The 21045-nt window shown below is 43.3% G+C and overlaps 1 protein-coding gene across 1 annotated transcript in view; it reads left to right on the top strand.

The window, feature by feature from the left end:
• The first annotated feature begins 3432 nt into the window (after positions 1 to 3432).
• The window catches only part of RSBN1L (round spermatid basic protein 1 like), an 83966-nt gene continuing 66353 nt past the window's right edge, over positions 3433 to 21045 (top strand). Inside the window, exons 1-2 of the mRNA XM_060244684.1 lie at positions 3433 to 3883; positions 11610 to 11729. Of these exons, the coding sequence (XP_060100667.1) occupies positions 3433 to 3883; positions 11610 to 11729 (571 nt within the window). The remainder of the gene's footprint in view (positions 3884 to 11609; positions 11730 to 21045) is intronic.

Here is a 21045-nt window from a genome sequence, read left to right as displayed (position 1 = left end):
CCAACAGATGGAATAGGACGTCTGCTTCCTCAACTGAAAGCCTGGTGGAATAGCTCCATCTTACAGGCCCTATGAAATGATAACAAATTCAAAAGGGCCCAGATCTCTACGGGGAGCTGATTCCACCAAGCTGACATCCCTCAGGCCATGGATGGCCAACAGATGTTGTGAACTGGATCGTAATGATCTCTTGGGAACAAATGGGGAAAGGCAGTCCCTTAAGTATGTTGGTCCCAGTATCTTTCTCTGTACCTTAAGACTTGTAGTCTATTATATCATAAAGTTGTAATTTTCAATGATTTTTTTAAAAAAGCAACAAATTATGGTTCTGTACAGGAGTTTATTCCTAGTTTCAAATCCTGGTTTACAGGGGGAGTGAGAATTAACTGGGCCAAAGTTCCCACTCCCCCCAGATTTGTTCATCTGACCTCAAACTGCAATATAAGTCAAGTGTAGACAGATTATTCTGGACTTTTTGATTGTATTTTATAGTTTGAAGGTTTTATCTTGCCTTGAGAATCTTTGTATTGAATAGGTTATGAAGCATTTTAACAAGAAATACTAGACAAATATGAAAGATGAAAAAGTATTAACATTTTCAATAGAGAGTTAATTTTGTAAAAATAGTTGGTATGTTCCAAACAGAGACCTTACTATCAATACCTTCACTGGTACTTTATAATTCTCAGCCAAATGAGTGGACAGTTTTCACTGACAGGCATTACAGAAATGAAGTGATTTATTAATATATGGAAATCCTCAGTTAATGCTGCAATCATAAGTAAATACACTGGATCAAAGACCAATTATCATTTTTAAACCTTTGTATCCCAATGACTTGAATAAAAACTTAATGATATACAGACAGGCTGCCCTGTTTATCTGAAAAATCCTAAGAGTACAGCAAGACTTGCTTGGAAGTGTGAATAGGATTTCAGCCACCATTGAAAACTGAAGTCTCCATTTTATAGGGCAGAAGCAGTATATGTTTAGAAAATTTTTGTACTACCTCTCCAGGGAATCTATATGAGGCAGCTTCTGGGTCCTTAACAGTTTATATCAGCTTGCTGAGAGAACTTGCCCATGGTAGCAAGGTTTTGTAAATAAGTGTGAAATTTACTAAAATGTTCTCTGCCATAAAAATGACCAGCTCTATTTGCATTCCTGTATCTGTTACGGATGTAGCAAAGTCAAACAAGGCCAACCTGACTGATGAATAAACCCAGTGACACTTCTGTACAGCCACTATTGCAAAAGTCATGTATACATATGATGTATGCTCCTATGCATAAAAATGTATAATCATACTACTGCTTCTTTTCATTTATGGCAATGTGCTAAAATTTAATTATGAACTGCTTATGTAAAGTACTGTCAAGTCATAGCCTATTTAGGGGGATTCCTTAGGGTTTTTAAGGCAAGAGACAAACAGCAGTGGTTTGTCATTCCCTTCCTATAGCAACCCCAGACTTCCTTGGTGGTCTCCCACCGAGGCTGATCCTGCTTAGCTTCAGAGATCTGATGAGACTGGACCAGCCTGGGCCATCCCTGCTAAGTAACATAGTCTTACGAAATTTTAAACATGGTCTTACTTTGGATGTAACACAGAAAATGTATATTTGAAAAGTTGCTCAGCCAAGGTGATTCCTCAGTCACTTGCAGTTGTGGAGGCAGATGAAAAACACCCTATGAGCAAAGTCCTTGTTCTCTTCAAATGTACTGCTCATTTAGGCCCAGGGCTGGAAATGCATTTAATACCAAGCAGCAAAAACACACTATACAATACCAAGAAGCCAAGTATTACTTGTTAGTCTTTGTTACCTACTAAATTTCAAGAGCTGGCTAGCAAGCTTAGCAATGCTTGTATCTACAATAGTTTCTAGGCTATATTTTTTTTTAAAAAAAACACTTGCTTGGGTAATATGACGACAGTAGACTAAACCTTACTATATTTGACTATGAATACTTTTGTTTTCAGATAATGTATTTCACTATAAATACCTCAGGAGTGTCAAACATGCAGTTTGGTGGCTGAATAAGGCCCCCAGAGGGCTCCTATCAGCCCCCCCCCCGGGGCAACTGGCTAGCATCTGCTTCCTTCTCCCTATATCTTGCTTTCTTCTGCGTAACAGGTTGCTTTGCAAGGCTTGCCCAATCACACAGGAGCTACAGAGCAAAGCCTCTTATTTTCTCCATTGGCTTCCTCCCTTGGAGAGGAAGAGGGAAGGAACAGCTTGCTTTGCCAGGCTCTCTCAATTGCACAGCACATCTTCTGATCCAATCCTCTCTTCCTTCTATTGGCTGAGGCTCCCCTCCAGTCCCCTGGGGAAGGAAGGAAAAAGCCAGAGCTTCCTTTACCCAGTTCCCTGGATCCCATGGGAGAAATACAAAGAAAGCATCTTCTTTAAAACTAATGAGTGCTAATATTTTAAGTATGTTTTAAGTTTTAAAAAATATATATACATTAGGGTTTGTCTGTGTTCTTTATAAAATTTATATCTGCTACCTAATCTTAACTAGGTCCACGCGTGGCCCAGCAAGGTCTCATTTGTGGCAGATCTGGCCCTTGTAACAAATGAGTTTGACAGGCCTGGTCTTAGATGGTATAATACTGTGATGCCAATTTTTGTAAATTCTTGTCTTTAAAATTATCTGGCGACTCTCTTGTATATAAGCACATTAAAAGGCTTTTAAACATTTTGCATATCCAAGAGACCATCTTCGAGGAGGAATTCTCATCTGCGTTGGAGGGATGGCTTTTAAGATGGCTGCCACCCAGTTTGGGCCTTCAAATATGTAACACAAAATGTGTTTAAATACTTTTTATGCACTCCAACGCCTTTGCAAAGCCAATTGCAGGGCGCTTCAGCAGGCGGTCCCAGCAGAGGAAGGGGAAAGGGGCCTCTCGCAAGATGGCTGCCAACAAGTTCCTACAATTAAAGGAATTAGCCTTTAGCCGCTGTGTGGCCACCTTTCAAAAGTAATTCAGAAGACTTCTGTGTGAAGCCCGGCGGGGCTGAGGAAGTTTTGCACGAGGCGCATCTCCGCCGCGCTGCACGGAGCCGATCCTGAGGCAGGTTCCGCCGCGGCCTCCCCCTCTTTTCCCAGGCTGCGTGCGGCCTCCGCGGCTCCCTCTCCGGCTCCTCCTTTCCCGCCTCCCGCCGCCGCCGGGCCTCCTCAGGGACACCGCGGCCACCCTCGCCTCACTTCCCCTTCCCAACTGCGCCACTCAGCCGGGCGACGGCGGCCCGCTCCCTTCCCTTCCCTTCCCCTGCTCCCCGCAGCCATTGGCGGCTCGGGCTGTCGCTCCGGCCCCAGCGCCGTTCCTATTGGGCGGAAGGCAGGGCGGGCGAGCGGCGTCCCGCCCCCCCGGGCCAGCCGGGCTCTCTCTCCAGCGACTCGCGCCGAGGTAAATACAAGCAGAAGCTCAAAATGGCGGAGCCGCCGAGTCCCCTGCGAGGCGCAGTGGTGGCGCCGCCGGAGCTCGTGGCGGCAGAGGCGTTGCAGCCGCCCGCCAGGCGCGCGAGGGGGGCCGAGGAGCGGGGCCTCAAGGGCCCGAAGCGCGTCAACGGCGAGGGAGGCGAGAGCGGCAGGCGGCAGCCCCCCCACGGCGGCCCGGCCCTCTGGAGCTTCGCGGCCTTTTCCTCGGCGGCGCCCGCGGGCGGCACCAGCAGCAGCAGCAGCGCCGCCTTGGTTTTCCCGCCTCCGCTGCCCCACGAGCTGCTCCTGCCCGCGCCCGCCCACTCCCACCGCTGCCGGAGCAGGAGCAGGAGCAGGCGGCCCAAGGGGAGGCGCGACAGGGACAAGAAGAAGCTCGCGGCGGCGGCGGAGGAGAACGGCGAGGTGAAGCGGCTGCTGCAGCAGCACCGGTGCCGCCAGGAGGGTGAGCCGCACACTTGCGGGAGCGGGAATGGCCGCGGGCCCCTCAGCCACATGCGGGGAGGGAGGCGCCGCTCGCCAGACCCGGAGGGCGGCCGCAGCAGCAGCACCCTTGGGCGGCAGCGGGGTCGGGCGCCCAGACCCAGGAGGGAGAAGAGCTGGGAAGGAAAGGCGTTCTGCCGCGAGGGAGATCAGCTGAAATCTCGAGATTATGCATTGGTGGGCGGAGGTGACCGAATAGGCATGGCAGAGGCTGGATTTGAGTTTGGGTCTGCCAGATTCTAGTCTGGCCCTCTAAGCACTCTTCCATACTCTCTGAAATACCTGTTATTTGTATTGTCTACACTTCAGCCCTGCATGATGTTGTACAATGATTATGGAATTGTTCATGCAAGTCCTATATATATATATATATATATATATGACGGCTGTTGAAGGTGTACTCAAGATCATAATAGGACAATTCTCTGAATGCTGTTAAAGATAAGCATTTGATTAGTTTTAGCTAAAATTAAAAGTTCCTTAAAGTGAGTGGAGTAATCACCAATGGCTCAATTCTATGTTTATTTGGGAATTGAACACTGGCTCTAATTCCCCAGGAATTGTCCTTAACGTTGCCTTGCTATGGGGGAGAGAGTAGTAACCTTAATTGGGCACTACTGCCAGCAGGAATTCATTCTTCTTTAGACTAGCTCAGGCTATCCTGACAGCCCTGCTGTACCACTGCATTGATTTCATGTGGGCATCAATGGGACATGGTAGTTGCAGTTTGAAATTGGGAAGCATTGAGGCCAGTTGGAAGCTTTGAAAAATGAGAGAAATTGCTTAGACAAGATTGTCAGTGCAGTGCCCAGCAGTGGTGGTGGGAGGAAGCAGGCATGCTGTCCTCTGTGCACATGGATGGTAGGAAACCAAGAACACTGAACACACCTAACAGGCCATGCTTCTCAGACACACATATAGAGCCCACCAGGTTGCCTTCCAGAAACTTTCTCTATCCAAGTCTTGAACTTCTGTTTATAAAAGTTGCAAGCTGCAAACTCTTAAAAGTGTTGGTCACATGTTTGTTGGGGTATTTCTAGGAATCTGCATACGTCGTTCCAGAACATTGTTTATTTAATGTGGGACAATTTCAGAGGTAAATTCTTAATTATTTAAAACAGAGTTAAACCAGCGCAACCCATTGATTCAGAGCTCTAATGGGCTGCACTGTTAATGCTTGTAAGTTCAGAACTCGGTTACACCTCTGAGGATGCCACTCATAGTTAGCCAGTCACAGTTGCTGGCGAAATGTCAGGTTTCACACAGCCCGGAAAATCTACAGCAACCAAAATAATTCTGAACAGTTTAAGGAACTCTCATTAACCTGAAACATGAAAACTGAAGTCTGTGCATGTATTGGTTTTACCTCAGAAACTTTACCACTGCTTTTACCTAATCTTTCTCCTCTTTGTAGAATAAAATATTTTGTTAATTTGGAATATAAAAATGTATTGAGTGCTATTTAAGGCAATGGCAAACCACCCCGTAAAAAAGTCTGCTGTGAAAACGTTGTGAAAGCAGTGTCACCCCAGAGTCGAAAATAACTGGTGCTTGCACAGGGGACTACCTTTACCTTTTTTTTAAGTTAAAGAGGGCTCCCATTCCTCCTCTCAGGTTCCTGGGCTGAGCAAACAACCAAAATATTATACTGTGACAGGGTGGGGCAGCCAGAACTCTTCAGGAAAGAAGAAAACAGACAACTAGGGTGGCTTTGTCACAAAAGGGACAGAGAAACAGAGCGGAAATCTTGTCCCTAGGAGAAGGAACAGGGGCATCATAGAAACATATTGGGCTGTGGACCGCATTGAAATGAGAAATATACTTCACCAAAAATTAATAATAAATTGATGCATACTTCCATTCTTGTCCTTAAATTTCATTGCATATATTTATATTAGCCTTTAGACCTTGAGGGAAATAATATCAAATTAGATGCTTCTACCTAGACCGGGGTGGCCAACGGTAGCTCTGCAGATGTTTTTTGCCTACAACTCCCATCAGCCCCAGCCATTGGCCATACTGGCTGGGGCTGATGGGAGTTGTAGGCAAAAAACATCTGAAGAGCTACCGTTGGTCACCCCTGACCTAGACCTTATTCTAAATATTTTTTTATTAGCCCCTTAGCAACAGTGGACTCATTTCTTGGGCGGGGGGAGGGTGGATTATTCATAGACTGGAATAAGCATTTGAAACTTCAGTTGTAAAATCACATAGATGAGATGAAGGTAGGATTGGGGGGGGGGGAGCAGTGCAGGACTGATGATGTTAGGGGCTGGGTGAATATTCCTGAGCAATAGTGGCTTAGCACATTTTGCTTAAGCATTGACAGCTGAGGTTTCAAGTTAGGTGAGCTGGAAGCAGCTGGTTTTGCCCTAAACTTGAGCAATACACTGTGGGGAGGAGGTATGAAGGAGCTTGAGGGAGGCAGCGCGCATTTCATGATATGCATTCTTAACCCTATTTTTACACAAACACCATTCCAGGAACACTTCAGTCTTCCAGAACATTCAGTGGGTGACCTCAAAGTAGCTGTTTTACTGCAAAGGAACTTCAGGAACAGAATGGAAAGGGAAATTGCTAAATTACAAGTTATTATGAAAATTGAAACAACACCTCCCCAGGACTGAACCAGGGATATTGGTTTCTTATCTCATTACATACGCTAAACCCATTCACAACAATTAGAGCTATATATCCACTGTATTCCACTGTATTTATTTTTAGAATAATGTATCAGAATAAGTTCTGTGATATTATACAATATAACAGAGTAGAAATCTCTCTGACAGAACTACTCTTAGAAAAGGATGATGTTAGTTCAACCCATAATCCGGGAAATTACAGGCCAGTCAGTCTGACTTCAATACCGGGAAAGTTGGTAGAAACCATTATCAAGGACAGAATGAGTAGGTACATTGATGAGCACAAGTTATTGAGGAAGACTCAGCATGGGTTCTGCAAGGGAAGATCTTGCCTCACTAACCTGTTACAGTTCTTTGAGGGGGTGAACAAGCAGGTGGACAAAGGGGACCCAATAGATGTTGCTTACCTTGACTTCCAGAAAGCTTTTGATAAAGTTCCTCATCAAAGGCTCCTTAGAAAGCTTGAGAGTCATGGAGTAAAAGGACAGGTCCTCTTGTGAATCAAAAACTGGCTAATTAATAGGAAGCAGAGAGAGTATAAATGGGCAGTCTTCGCAGTGGAAGATGGTAAGCAGTGGGGTGCCGCAGGGCTCAGTACTGGGTCCCATGCTCTTTAACTTGTTCATTAATGATCCGGAGTTGTGAGTAAGCAGTGAAGTGGCCAAGTTTGCAGATGACACTAAATTGTTCAGGGTGGTGAGAACCAGAGAGGATTGTGAGGCACTCCAAAGGAATCTGTTGAGGCTGGGTGAGTGGGCGTCAGCGTGGCAGATGAGGTTCAGTGTGGCCAAGTGCAAAGTAATGCACATGGGGCCAAGAATCCCAGCTACAAATACAAGTCGATGAGTTGTGAACTGGCAGAGACTGACCAAGAGAGAGATCTTGGGGTCGTGGTAGATAACTCACTGAAAATGTCAAGACAGTGTGTGATTGCAATAAAAAAGGCTAACGCCATGCTGGGAATGAGTTCGCTTGTGGAGAGGGTGGGATAGAAATTTAAAGTAATAAATAAATAAAATAAATTAGGAAGGGGATTGAAAACAAATCAGCCATTATCATAATGCCCCTGTATAAATTGATGGTGTAGTCTCATTTGGAATACTGTGTGCAATTCTGGTCACTGCACCTCAAAAAGGATATTATAGCATTGGAAAAAGTCCAGAAAAGGGGAACTAGAATGTTTAAAGGTTTGGAACACTTTCCTTTTGAAGAAAGGTTAAAATACTTGGGGCTCTTTAGCTTGGAGAAACGTCGACTGCGGGGTGACATGATAGAGGTTTACAAGGTTATGCATGGGATGGAGAAAGTAGATAAAGAAGTCCTTTTCTCCCTTTCTCACTATACAAGAACTCGTGGCCATTCAATTAAATTGCTGAGCAGTCAGGTTAAAACTGATAAAAGGAAGTACTTCTTCACCCAAAGGGTGATTAACATGTGGAATTCACTGCCACAGGAGGTGGAGGCTTCTGCAAGCATAGCCAGCTTCAAGAGGGGGTTAGATAAAAATATGGAGCAGAGGTCCATCAGTGGCTATTAACCACAGTGTGTGTGTATGTGTATTGGCCACTGTGTGATACAGAATATTGGACTGGATGGGCCATTGGCCTGATCCAACATGGCTTCTCTTATGTTCTTACTTGAGAGGTATACAGCTACTGTATTCTAATGTATTTTTGTATTTGAACAGAGTAGACTCCAGCTTCATTCTACAGAAAAAATGTTATTTTAACCCATGCTTTGGAGGAGATTAATGGAATATTACAACAGACTCTAATTTATTATTCTTCACAATTAAGACATGGACATCAGTCTCCAATTCTGATGTTTATTGCCTTTGATTTCCCCCCCCCCACCCAGTCAACCCAAACCAACAATTACTAGACCCCAACTTCTTATTCTTTTAATTTGTTTTTTAAAATTTCAGTATTTTGCCTACTAATTCACTGCCCTCTCTCTATATACATAGAACTGCTAATTCCATCCCATACTATTGTTCAATGAAGTGTTCTTTAAGCACACAAAAGCTTACACTCTCAATAAAGCTTTGTTGGTCTTAAAGATGCTACTGTACTCCAACTTTGTTCTGTTTCAGAGCAACAAGTCTGCCCACCTGGAACCATTCCAAGATACATTAAGATAGAACTTGACAGATCCCCCAAACCAAGTAGCCCTTGCACCTAGAAGTCTTATTGTATTGTCCAGTATTTCCAGCAGTGATTATATTGTAATGTTTGTCATCCGCAGTAGGTGATGCAAAGTTTATTTATAATTTTACATGAGAATATTTTTGTATGACATAAAAATGCATGATGTTCTTGTCATTGCATGTTTATAGGTTAACTAGATCAGGGTCCCCAACCCCTGGGCTGTGAACCAGTACCGGTCCGTGGCCTGTTAGCAACCGGGCTGTGGAGTGAGGCAGAAGCACCACACTGCCTCTTTCATTCGCCCAAGTCTCGCGTGGGCAGAAGGGGCAGTGCGGCAGTGGCCTTCGCCTACCCCTCATTTAAAGACCCCCCCATAGGGGGGCAGGGACAGGGTGTGGGGCCAGCCTTGGGCAGCAATACTCCGGCACCCCCACCAGTCCATGGAAAAATTGTCTTCTACAAAACCAGTCCCTGGTGCCAACAAGGCTGGGGGCCACTGAACTAGATGATTCTGTAGTAGTTGATGCATTAGTTACTTAAGTTGCTTTCTGTACTGGTTCCAATATTCATATATTGCAAGAGTGTTAATCTTTTAAGCATGTTTTAACTTAATTTTTTAAAAAAGTCTTTAATTATGTTTGTGCCCTTTATAATGTTTACATCTTTGGTACCCGGCATTACATTTTATTGCACACATGGCCTGACCTGACGAGGTCTCATTTATTCAGATCTGGCCCTCATAACCCCTGTGCTTGGTTAGTTTCTATTTTCTCGTCAGTTGTCTATGTAAAAGGTAAAGGTAGTCCCCTGTGCAAGCACCAGTCGTTTCCAGCTCTGGGGTGACGTTGCTTTCACAGCGTTTTCATGGCAGAATTTTATGGGGTGGTTTGCCATGGCCTTCCCCAGTCATCTGCGCTTTCCCCCCAGCAAGCTGGGTACTCATTTTACCGACTTCAGAAGGATGGAAGGGTGAATCAACCTCGAGCCAGCTACCTGAACCCAGCTTCCGCCAGGATTGAACTCGGGTCGTGAGCAGAGCTTAGGACTGCAGTACTGCAGCTTTACCACTCTGTGCCACGGGGCTCTTAGTTGTCTATGTAATTTGGTACAATTTGTTGATCAACTTCTAATAAACTTTTTGTTTTCTAGTAGTATGCTTTAGAAAACCGATATAATATATAGAAAAGATCTTAGAACTAAGTCAATAAACCTGGATTCTCAAGTAGCAACTTACTTCCCTTGTTTAAACTTTTATGGCATGAGGATTACTATTTAGAGAAAAAGTTAGAAGTCCCCTTGGGTACATTCGTAAACCAAGACATGCCTGATGTATTTTATTGGATGCTAGAGTCCAGACTAGCACGGACTATTCTTTATCCTTGGCAAGTTGTTCTGAGCTGGTTGTAAAATAGGAATGATACTGGCCACAATTGTGTTAACTTAAAGTATCATATTGATGGTAAATAGTTATAGTAAACAGCATTGCATGGAGTTCAAATAGTATATTGTAGTATTTTCTTTGTATTCTTAGGTAACCTGAGGTGCCGGGAGATAAATGAATAGGAATGGGCATGAACTGAATTATAAACCAGATTTCATTATGAACCAGGCCGGTTTGTGTTTCATGAATTCCTTGTTTGTGAACATGCCTGGTTTGCGATCTGCCCATGAACTGCCATGGCATTTGTGGCAGTTTGTTTGGTTCTTTGCCGTGGCTGAAGTTCATCAATCAATCAACATTTTATTTATATCCCGCGCTCCCTGCCGAAGCAGGCTCAGGACGGCTAACAACATCAAATACAATAGGTTATACAATAAGTATTTAAAATCAGTATTTAGCTTTAAAACAGTCTAATTTAAAAATAACATTCTGGTGCTATTTCCAATAAGCATGGTGGCGAAAATCACTTGAACCGTGGTTTGTGAAACCCAATGAACCATGGACATCAATTCCCCTGGTTCATGCCCATCCCTATAAATGAGTATGTAAAAGTAGTAATGACAGAGTGCCATAGCTAACTTCCAAGTACTTTTTGCTTATATACCAATATCATAAAAAAAACAGAGTTTACCCATGATTCACATCAGTTTTTGAAGTGAACTGATCTGATCAGTTGGCTCCTTGGCCTCCCTTCATACTGAGTTATAACCTGATTGCCGTTTCTGTGCAAGGATATAGCCATTGACATTTTTAAAACATTTGCGAAGAACAAATTTGAAGATATCAAATTACTATGGGCCAGCCTTTAGTCACATGACAAGCAGTTTGAAATTTAGTTCCTGTTTTCAGAAAGCAGTTTTGTCACGCTCAGTCAGTATGATTTTGGAGAGTACATTGGAGCTGCAATCATAAGAATACTTTCCTGGGAGTAAGCCTTACTGAGTGGTATTGGGCTTACTACTGAGGAGACCGGCTTAGGCTACCTCCCTCCCTCCCTGCCTTTGTACACACACACATAATTACATCTTGCATTTACTAATAATCTGTCATCTGCCTATCTGTCTGTCTGTTGATAGATTTTTAGTAAACCTTCCTTCGTACTGAGTTGTAACCTGATTGCCATTTTTAAATATATTTTATATATAATATATATATTTTATTTATATGTATTGTTTTGTTTATGAATAAATATTTATGAATAAATATGAATACAATTACAAATACAAAAACACAAATACATCTTGTATGCTTTACTAAAAATCTAAACATACATGCATACATTCATACATATATGTGTGTGTGTTTAGATTTTCAGTAAACCATTCAAAATGTAATTGTGAATAAAATGCCTTCTCTTAACAATTCAATACTTTTTTGCCTAAGAACTATTTGACTATATAAAATATAACTATTTTAATTTTCCTGCATTGGTTCAGTATGAAAATATTTCCATTTTAGATCAAATTGCCAGAGATAAAGTTACAGAAAGGGACAAGGAAAAGCAAAAAGAAAAGAAGAAACACAGATTAATATCTGAAATAAAGAAAGAGAATGGAGAGATGAAATTATTTCAGAAAGGTAAGTTTGCATGAACTCACAACAAAAAGTTGTGTTTATTTTTAGGTTGCTCTTAGTGTACCCATTGAATTCAGCCCCGTTTTTAAACTACAATATAGGTAAGGAATGTCAAAAATATGGCCCGGCAGGTTACTGACTCTCTTGCTTCCTTCTCTGTGGCTGCAACTCCCACTGCATCACAACTCGCTTTTGCCCAGCTCCCTCTTCCTGGTTCCTGCTTTGTGTAGGAGAGAACCAAGCCAAACCTCCCCTTCTCTCCATTGGCTGAGTTCTCTTCCTTTGGGTGGGAGGGGAAGGAATGCAGGAGAAAGAGCAAAGCCTGACTCCCTTGGCTCCTTTAAGACCTGCAAAATGTTATTTTCAGGTATAAGCTTTAGTTCTTCTTCAGTCATTGCTCACTTCTTCAGATACAGCTAGAATGTGAGTCCACTGGTTCTTATATCTTGGAGAGTGGAGTGATTGCAGATGCCAAATGACAATAGCAGGCATTGGTAATAAGTCAGGAAACCTAGGTCTCAATTCAGTCCTGAAGGATGCATTGAGCTTCATTACCAGTTGCAATTCAGTAGTTTTTCTTTTTAATTTCCCTTTGAAGTTCCTTTGTAAGAGAACTGATGCTCTTAAATCAGCAACTGGATGTCCTGGAATTTCCCCCACTGATTTCTGAATATTGTGGTTTCTGTTGTCAGACTTGTGTCCATTTATTCTTTACATGCTTCTGGATTGAATTCTCCAGGACTGAACTGAGACCTAGGTTTCCTATCTCATTACCAATGCTACTACCCTCTGGTTATCACACCTAATCCAATCAAACTTACTATTGTGATTCATCTGCTATTGCAATTTGGCATCTGAAATCACCTTTATAAAGTTTATATCTCTGGTACTTTGTGTTACATTTTATGGCATACATGGCCTGACAAAGTGACACTTATGGAAAACTAGCACAATAATACTATGTCAGTAAGGAACAATTGTGACAACAATTTCTGTATCCAACCTCTGGTATATTATAATAAAGAAAATAAATGTAGCTGACAAATAGGCACTGTCCATAAGGTTGAACAAATAATGTCCATCAACAATATCAGTCCAAGTAATATTCCAAAATAATCCTGGAGTGGATCACAAATTTGAAGAACAACAAAGGTAGGACACTGCAGCCAAATCAAGAAGCTCAGGACTGGTTTTGGTGAAGACACCTTCTTCAACTTTTAGGCTCCACCTGCAACTGTATAGAAATCCTAGAGAGGTAAAGTAAAAAATCAAACATCCACAGTTTTTCATTTTTTACTAATAATTTCAAACTGTGGTTCTTACTTGTTTTTGCTTAAAGTGACACTTATGTCAGATCTGAGTTAGATAGCAAGTTAAAAATAATCCTTTGCCACTTCTAGATTTCTGTTCCCACTGAATCCCCTTAACTTTCTGCCTTTAAATTCTTCCCCATGTGATAATTTCACCACCCTTACTGCCATTTTCTTTGCCCCTCATCCACAGTAACCCCTCTATCACACCTTTCCTGATTTGTTCCTGTTCCCTTTATACAGAGTTTTCCATTCCCTTCCACCATCCTTGAGAGCTTTACTCACCTCATGCGTACATCCTTTCTATTCTTCCTTCTGTCTCCCTCTTCTTTCAACCCCCTCTGCAGCACTCACTTAAATTCCTTTTTCTTTATCCCTTCTCTCTTCCTTGCTGCCCTGGCTAGTGCCAGCTCCTTCCCATCTCCATTGGGGTCCTGTGGCAGTACTTGGGGCATCTGATCAGCTTGCTCAGGCAACAAAAACAATGCCTGATTTCTTATAAACTCAAGTGAATTAATTTCTTTTTAAACATTTCCTTTATCCTCTTTCTTTCTCTCCAGTTGGGATCCAAAGTAGTTTATATCATTCTCCTCTCTTCCATTTAATTGTCACCACAACCTTGCAAGGTAGATCAGACAGAGTATGTTAGTTACATAAAGTCACCCAGCAAGTTTCCATGGCAGAGTGGGGATTTGAACCTGCAGTCAGATCTGAAACTAACCACAGCGCTAGAATAATCTGTTTTGGGATATAAATATGTGAAGGATCATGTTCTTACTTTTGTCCCTGTGCACCAACTAGAACGTGGGTGTCAAAAGCCCAGCTTGTGGGCCAGAACCGGTTTGCCCAGGACTTTAATACAGCCTGCAAGCTGGGCTCGATAACTGGGTGTTTTCCTGTTTTTTTGCTGGCCTTCTTTTGCTTGATTCTCGGTGCAGGTGGCTCCACCTCCCCTCCTCCATGTTTTGCCTTCCTACAGTGTTTCTTTCTTTCTTTCTTTCTTTCTTTCTTTCTTTCTTTCTTTCTTTCTTTCTTTCTTTCTTTCTTTCTTTCTTTCTTTCTTTCTTTCTTTCTTTCTTTCTTTCTTTCTTTCTTTCTTTCTTTCTTTCTTTCTTTCTTTCTTTCTTTCTTTCGCTGGGTTTCTTCTGCCTTGGCTTTCCCCAGTGCAGCTGGCTCCGCCTCCCCTTCCCTCTTCAATGCTTTGCCTTGCTACAGTGAGTATGTTTCTATTTTTTGGGAGGGCTGGGCTGCTTCTGCCTTGGCTCTCCCAGTTGGAACTTCTTCCACCTCCCCTTTGCCTCCACCATGCTTTGCCTTGCTACAGTAGGTAGGTGTTTCTGTTTTGGGGGGAGAGGTCTGGGCTTCTTCGGCCTTTGCTTTTCTGGGTGCAATTGGCCCCGCCTTCTCGCCTCTTCCGTGCTTTGCCGTGCTACAATGGTTGTGGGTTTTCCCCCCCTTTTGGCTACGTTCTTCTGCCTTGACTCTCCCAGGTGCAACTTGCTCCATCTCCCCCTTGTTCCTCCGCTCTTTGCTTTGCTACAGTGTGTATTGTGTGTTTTGCTGGGCTTCTGCCTTGGTTCTCCCAAGTGCAATTTGCTCCCCCTTGTCTCCACGGTGCTTTGTCTTGCTACATGAGTTGTGTATTTATTTTTCTTTTTTGCTGGGCTTCTTTTGCCTTGACTTTGCTGGGTCCAACTGGTTGTACCTCCCCACAGCCGCCTTTGTGCTTTGTCTTGTGTGTGGGGGGGTGTTTCCATATTATTTTGGGGTGGGCGGGCTGAGCTTCTTCTGCCTTGGCTCTCCTGAGTGTAACTGGCTCCTCCTTCCCCTTGCCTCCTTCATGCTTCTCTTTGCTACACTGGGGAGTGTGTGTTTCTTTTTTTGCTGGGCTCATTCATGTTGACTTTAGATTGGGGGAGTGAGTTGTGGTTCAGCTGACGAGCCTCTTCTTGGCATGCTGAGAGTCTCAGTTTTTATCCCTGGTACCTCCAGTTAAAAGGACCAGGCTGTGGCTTATAAGAAACACTTCAGCTTGAGACTCTGGAGAGCCACTGCCATTCTAGACTGGGGGGGGGGGAAGCTTGCAGTGCCCAGCTATTTCATGTTTACTCAAGAATCCTAGGCTGGTTCAGAGCATTGACCATGAAAGCTGGTTTGGGAAAGTGTTTGCTCCCCACTCTAGGCAGCACAGGGGCATCAGCCCAGTGCTGCTCTCTGGCTCTCCAACCTGCCTATGTGGATTTTCCTCTACACCTGGGGCCTTGTGGTGGGGACGCACCAACTTGACGCTTACCAGGAACACACCAACTCATGCCTGCCCAGAAACTGGTAAAATATCTTTAATTGTGTGTGTCCTGGTTCTTTATAAAGTTTAAAAAACTTTAGATCTCTGCTACCTGACATTACATTTTTTGACACAAATGGCCTGGTCTGACAAAGTCCTATGTATTGTAAGATCTGGCCCTCATAACAAGTGAGTTCAACACCCCTGCACTAGAATCTTCAGACAGCCATTTGTTCGCTGTTGCACTACTTAGAGTGATCTGCCTGGCATTGACTAGAGCTCTTGTAATTTCCATTGTGGCTACTACTCTGTAGAATACACTTCCTGAAAAGGAGGTGAGCCCCTCCTTGGAGAGCTTGAGGAAGTGCTGCAAAGCTTTCTTGTTTCTCAGTTCTTTTGAAGGGAAGTATCTCTGAATGGCAGGTATTCTTTGGGGGAGGAAGGGATAGAGAGAGAGATTGGGGAGTTGTTATTGTATTCTGGTTTCAACTGGAAATATAGTAAGCTATTTATTTTATTTATATTTTTAATTTCTAGGCTTCCCTCTCCACAAGTGGGCTAAGGGTAGGTAACAACAAAATAGGATAGAACAATCAGAATAGCATAAAACCATTGAACAATATAAAGTTAAATCTAAAATAAAAATTAAAATATCAGTGATGAAAGTATACCTTTATATAGGACCCCACAGCTGGAAGAGCCAATGAAATTGAATCACTTTTACACAATGTTCAAAGTGCTTTGGGCAGAATTAGGGCTATTATAAGCAGGGAGGCCAGATGGTTTGGTGTCCACCACCTCAACCAAAAGCCTGGGGAAATAACTCTGTTTTACAGACCCTGTGGAATTGTATCAAACTCTGCAGGGTCCAGATCTCCAATGGGAGCTTGTTCCACCAAGTAGGGGCCAGGACGGAAAATGGAGAACATAAGAGAAGCCATGTTGGATCACGCCAATGGCCCATCCAGTCCAACACTCTGTGTCCCACAGTGGCAAAAAACCCCAAGTGCCATCAGGAGGTCCACCAGTTGGGCCAGGACACTAGAAGCCCTCCCACTGTGCCCCCCCAAGCACAAGAATACAGAGCATCACTACCCCAGACAGAGAGTTCCAGTGATAAGCTGTGGCTAATAGCCACTGATGAACCTCTGCTCCGTATGCTTATCCATTCCCCTCTTGAAGCTGTCTATGCTTGTAGCCACCGCCACCTCCTGTGGTTGAGGTTAAGTGGGATAGCCAGTAGATGTTGATCAGCAGAGCACAAGGTCCTCCGGGGTTTGTATGGAGAGAGACTGTCCTTAGGTACACTGGTTCCAGGCCACTCAGGGATTTGAAAGTTAATACCAATACCTTGATTCAGTACTTGATTGGTAGCTAGTGCAGCTGGCAGAGCACTAGCTGCATGTACATCTGCATAGGCGCTGCAGTTAGCAGATGAGCCACTGCATTCTGCACCAGCTGGAGTTTCTGAGTCAGGTTCAGGGGTAAGCTGTGGCGCAGATTTTCTGGAGCAGAGTCCGGGCAGCTGTCCATCAGCTGGGTGTCATCAGCATATTGATGGCAACCCAGTCCATACCTCTGTACCAATTGCGTGTAGGGGCACATATAGATATTAAATAGCATTGGTGAGAGGATTGCCCCTTGCAGCACACCACATTCTAGTGGATACCACTGGGAGACTGCCTTGCCAAGTGCTACCCTCTGTCCTTGACCCTGGAGAAAGGAGGAAAACCATTGCAAGGCAGTCCCCTTAACTTCTATGTTGACAAGGTGGTGGGTCAACAAGTCATAGTTGACCATGTCAAATTCTGCTGTCAGATCTAACAATACTTGGAACTGTGAAGGAAGGCGGGGCATAAATGTTTACATAAATGACTCCATTGTTTATTACAGTCCTTGAACAAATAAATAAATGCAAAACAGCAGCAGTGTTCATGAATGCCAATCAGTAATTCACTAGATTACACAGTATATATACTTGAAATCTGAATTCTTGGTGTTACTGTTGATCATGGAATACATTTTCATTTGTTGTTTTTTAGTATCGTTCCAATTTTAGTATATATGCTGCTGAAGCAAGCACAGTTTCTGTATCAATCTTGTATTTTAAAACTATTATCCTGAATAAATTAATTTCTGGCTTATGTTGAACAACTTTTATTTCTGTGCTTTAATGCTTAGAGAAATAGAACTCTTAAGAGCAAAACCTACTGTACTGTGGTGATCAAACTGTGGTTTGGTTTTTTTTGTTTACAAGGATGGAATGTAAGCCAGAATGTGGCTCACCTTGTTTCCAGAGTGTCATCTTGCTCAATTTGGATGTTACAACAAATAGAAGAATTCCAGACTTGGAATTAACTGCAGCTTCCCACCTACATATAATGGGGAGCAAGCATGTGAGCCCAGGGATTTCCCTGAGGTTTGTTCATGGTACTGGAATGGTGTTACTAATTGTGTCCTTTCTGAAGATTTATTTCAGAGCTTTGTTAATGTTCAAATATAACAATCCTTGTTTACAGTGGAGAATATTAAAGTTGTAATATAGAGACTTTGCTAAGTCTGTTGGTAGATCAAGTAAGCAGGTAGAGCAGCAGAAAAGATTTGAAATCTTAATTGTGATAATGAAGGAAAGGGAAAGAAAGTCCGGTCATCTTTGGCATTTCCCTTTTGAAGGCTGGCAGGCCTTGTAGTTTGTGTGTGTGGTTTTCCTCACACATTAATTTACTACATTATTTTACTTGCTATGTTAGTAAGAACATATAAGAACATAAGAGAAGCCATGTTGGATCAGGCCAATGGCCCATCCAGTCCAACACCCTGTATCACACAGTGGCCAAAAATTTATATATATAAATTAATTATATAAATTATATATATACACATATACATATACACACTGTGGCTAATAGCCACTGATGGACCTCTGCTGCATATTTTTATCTAACCCCCTCTTGAAGCTGGCTATGCTTGTAGCCGCCGCCACCTCCTGTGGCAGTGAATTCCACATGTTAATCACCCTTTGGGTGAAGAAGTACCTCTTTTTTTCCGTTCTAACCCGACTGCTCAGCAATTTCATTGAATGCCCACGAGTTCTTGTATTGTGAGAAAGGAAGAAAAGTACTTCTTTCTCTACCTTCTCCATCCCATGCATAATCGTGTAAACCTCTATCATGTCACCCCGCAGTCGACATTTCTCCAAGCTAAAGAGCCCCAAGCGTTTTAACCTTTCTTCATAGGGAAAGTGTTCCAAACCTGTAATCATTCTAGTTGCCTTTTTCTGTACTTTTTCCAATGCTATAATATCCTTTTTGAGGTGCGGTGACCAGAATTGCACACAGTATTCCAAATGAGACTGCACCAGTAGTTCTCTATTTCAGCACAGTGGCTGGATCAAAGGAGTGAGATATTTGAGAGGTGTCTGAGGTAGCTCAAAAACCAGTCATCTTGTCATGTTTCTAGGGCTGAAATGCATATAGCAAGTGGCCGCATTTGTATTTTTTAAATTGTAAGCTCTTATACAGTTAAGAGGATGTCCATGTTGTTTATATTGAGATTTTTTGTTTTGCTCCTTTTCTTCCTCCTGTTTTTACTTCAAAACTCGCAGTCTGAATTTGCCAGTTGTCCACTAGCTTTCTTTTCCTCCTAAATTTTCCACTTGGGAGAACTAGAGTTCACAAATTTTGGTCTACCAAAAATTGTGGTTGCCATGGTTTCAACTCTTCTTTAACTTGGATGAGGAGGGTTCACACTGTCCTTTGGGAGCTCTTTAGATGGCTGAAGCACTGTGCGAGAACCTGTGCGAGATCTTTTATCTCAAGAAGATTAGAGGCTTGTGTTGTTCTTGAAAGAGACTTGAAATTGCACCATTAGAAGAGTGACTACAGGAATGATCCTCTTCCTCAAGTTTGGAGGAAGGGTGTGCCTTGCCATATTTGCACAGAAAAAGGCAGGTTTTAGTGTAGAATGCAAATTTGTGCACCCTAGGGAAAATTCTGAAGGTTCCTTAAATCAGGGGTCCCCAACCACCGGGCTGCAGACCGGTCCTGGTCCGTGGCTTGCTAGCAACTGGGCCTCGAAGCGAGGCAGGGCAGCCCTGCCCCCCTTTCATCCATCTGAGACCTAGGCAGGTGAAAGAAGCAGTACGGCCTTACTCTGAGGCAGGGAGCCAGCCACAGTCTTGAAAGCATGCTGCAGTCCATCCATCTGCCTGCCCGGTGCAAAGCAGCCATTACTCAGCCGGGAGGTAAGCGCCCTTGGGGATTGTCCTGCTCCCTCTCCAGTAAAATTTCCGGAAATTTTGAAACTTGGGAAAAACTCCGTTTTTTCCATGGAAAAAAAATGGAAATTTTTAGAAAAAATTTTAAAAATGCTACATTAGCGCATTTTTTCTTTTCCAGATTGGAAGTCATTCTGTTACTCTAGGAACATAAAATATGACTATGGACAATTTTACTTTTTACCGATAAATGAAAACTCTTTTAAAATTAAGTATATACTTTCAGGTCCTTTTTGTTGCCCTGTATTTTCTTCCAAGGTTTTGAGACCGAGTGAAGCCTGAGTGCCAGTATACCCACTCACATGCAAAAACAAAACTGAAACCTTTTTATTCTCTTGTGACAATAGTACCTCTTAAAGGAAGAAATGCATCTTGGTCTTGCATTGGAGACTTCAGTTTGTAACCTAGGAGTTGCTTGTCCTCAGTGCACAGAAATTAGAATGATACCATACATATTTTTTAGAAATGATTTGGAAAATATTTGTCTTAAAATATTTTACTCATCATATTAAAATAAAACCTTCCATAATCAATTTTTTTCTTTTCTTTTTTCAATTTTTCCAGAAAAACCAAAAAAGGCTTCAGAAAAAAATGTTTTTTCCCGGGTCTTTTTTTCTCGGGCCTTCACATTTCTACTCCCCAGGCCTTGAACTTTTTGCAAACTTTGGGAAGGGCAGGGTGGAGTGGGGGCCTTTACTTCCAAGGAATCTTTTGTGGAGGCTGTCCCTCCTGGAGAATGCTATGGTGGGGGGAGTTTAAAGTTGGGAAGAAACTTTTTGCTCACTTTTTAGAGGTTTGTGAGGTTTTTTTGCACATGCAAGGGGATCAGGGTGAGAACGAGGTTGTGTTGCAGTGACCCATGAGTAAGCAGAGATAAGTGGGATGCACATTCTGCAAACAAACAAGGCTCTGGTTTAGGGGGGGCATTTGAGTTGGGATTGGGGCCACATTCTGGTCAGGGAGAGGTCTGTTTGTGAGTAAGCATGTGCAAGCTTGAGATGGGCCATTGCTCAGGGAGGGATTGGGGCACAGGGGGGTGGTGAGCTTACTCTTGAGTCAGCTCTCAGGCTGATGCATGCACTCTCCTGGATCCTTCACCCCTCCCTCTCTTGTCCTTTCATTGTTTGTGTGTGTGTGTCTTGCAGGGAAGGGGGAAGCCTTGCAAGAAGTGGGAAGGGGCAAAGATGTGATCCAGGAGCCTGTTGCGTACAGCTGGGAGGAGGCTGCAAAGCAAGAAATGTAGTCTCTAAAAAGAGTGACACTTTGTGGAGGGTCTTGGGGGAAGCGAGGCTGCCTGGGGAAGGAAAGGAGGGGAGGGAGAGCCTGCTTCTTGGAAATAATCAAAGTGAGGAGGGGGGAGCCAGGCAAGTTTCTGCCTTGGAGCCCCCTTTCACCCTGGCTTTCTCTCTCCAGTCCCATCCTGTGCCCCTCCACTCCAGAGTAGTGGGG

Source organism: Heteronotia binoei, chromosome 8 (assembly GCF_032191835.1).
Source record: "Heteronotia binoei isolate CCM8104 ecotype False Entrance Well chromosome 8, APGP_CSIRO_Hbin_v1, whole genome shotgun sequence".
NCBI classification, from domain to species: domain Eukaryota; kingdom Metazoa; phylum Chordata; class Lepidosauria; order Squamata; family Gekkonidae; genus Heteronotia; species Heteronotia binoei.
This window is presented reverse-complemented; position numbering and strand designations above follow the sequence as displayed.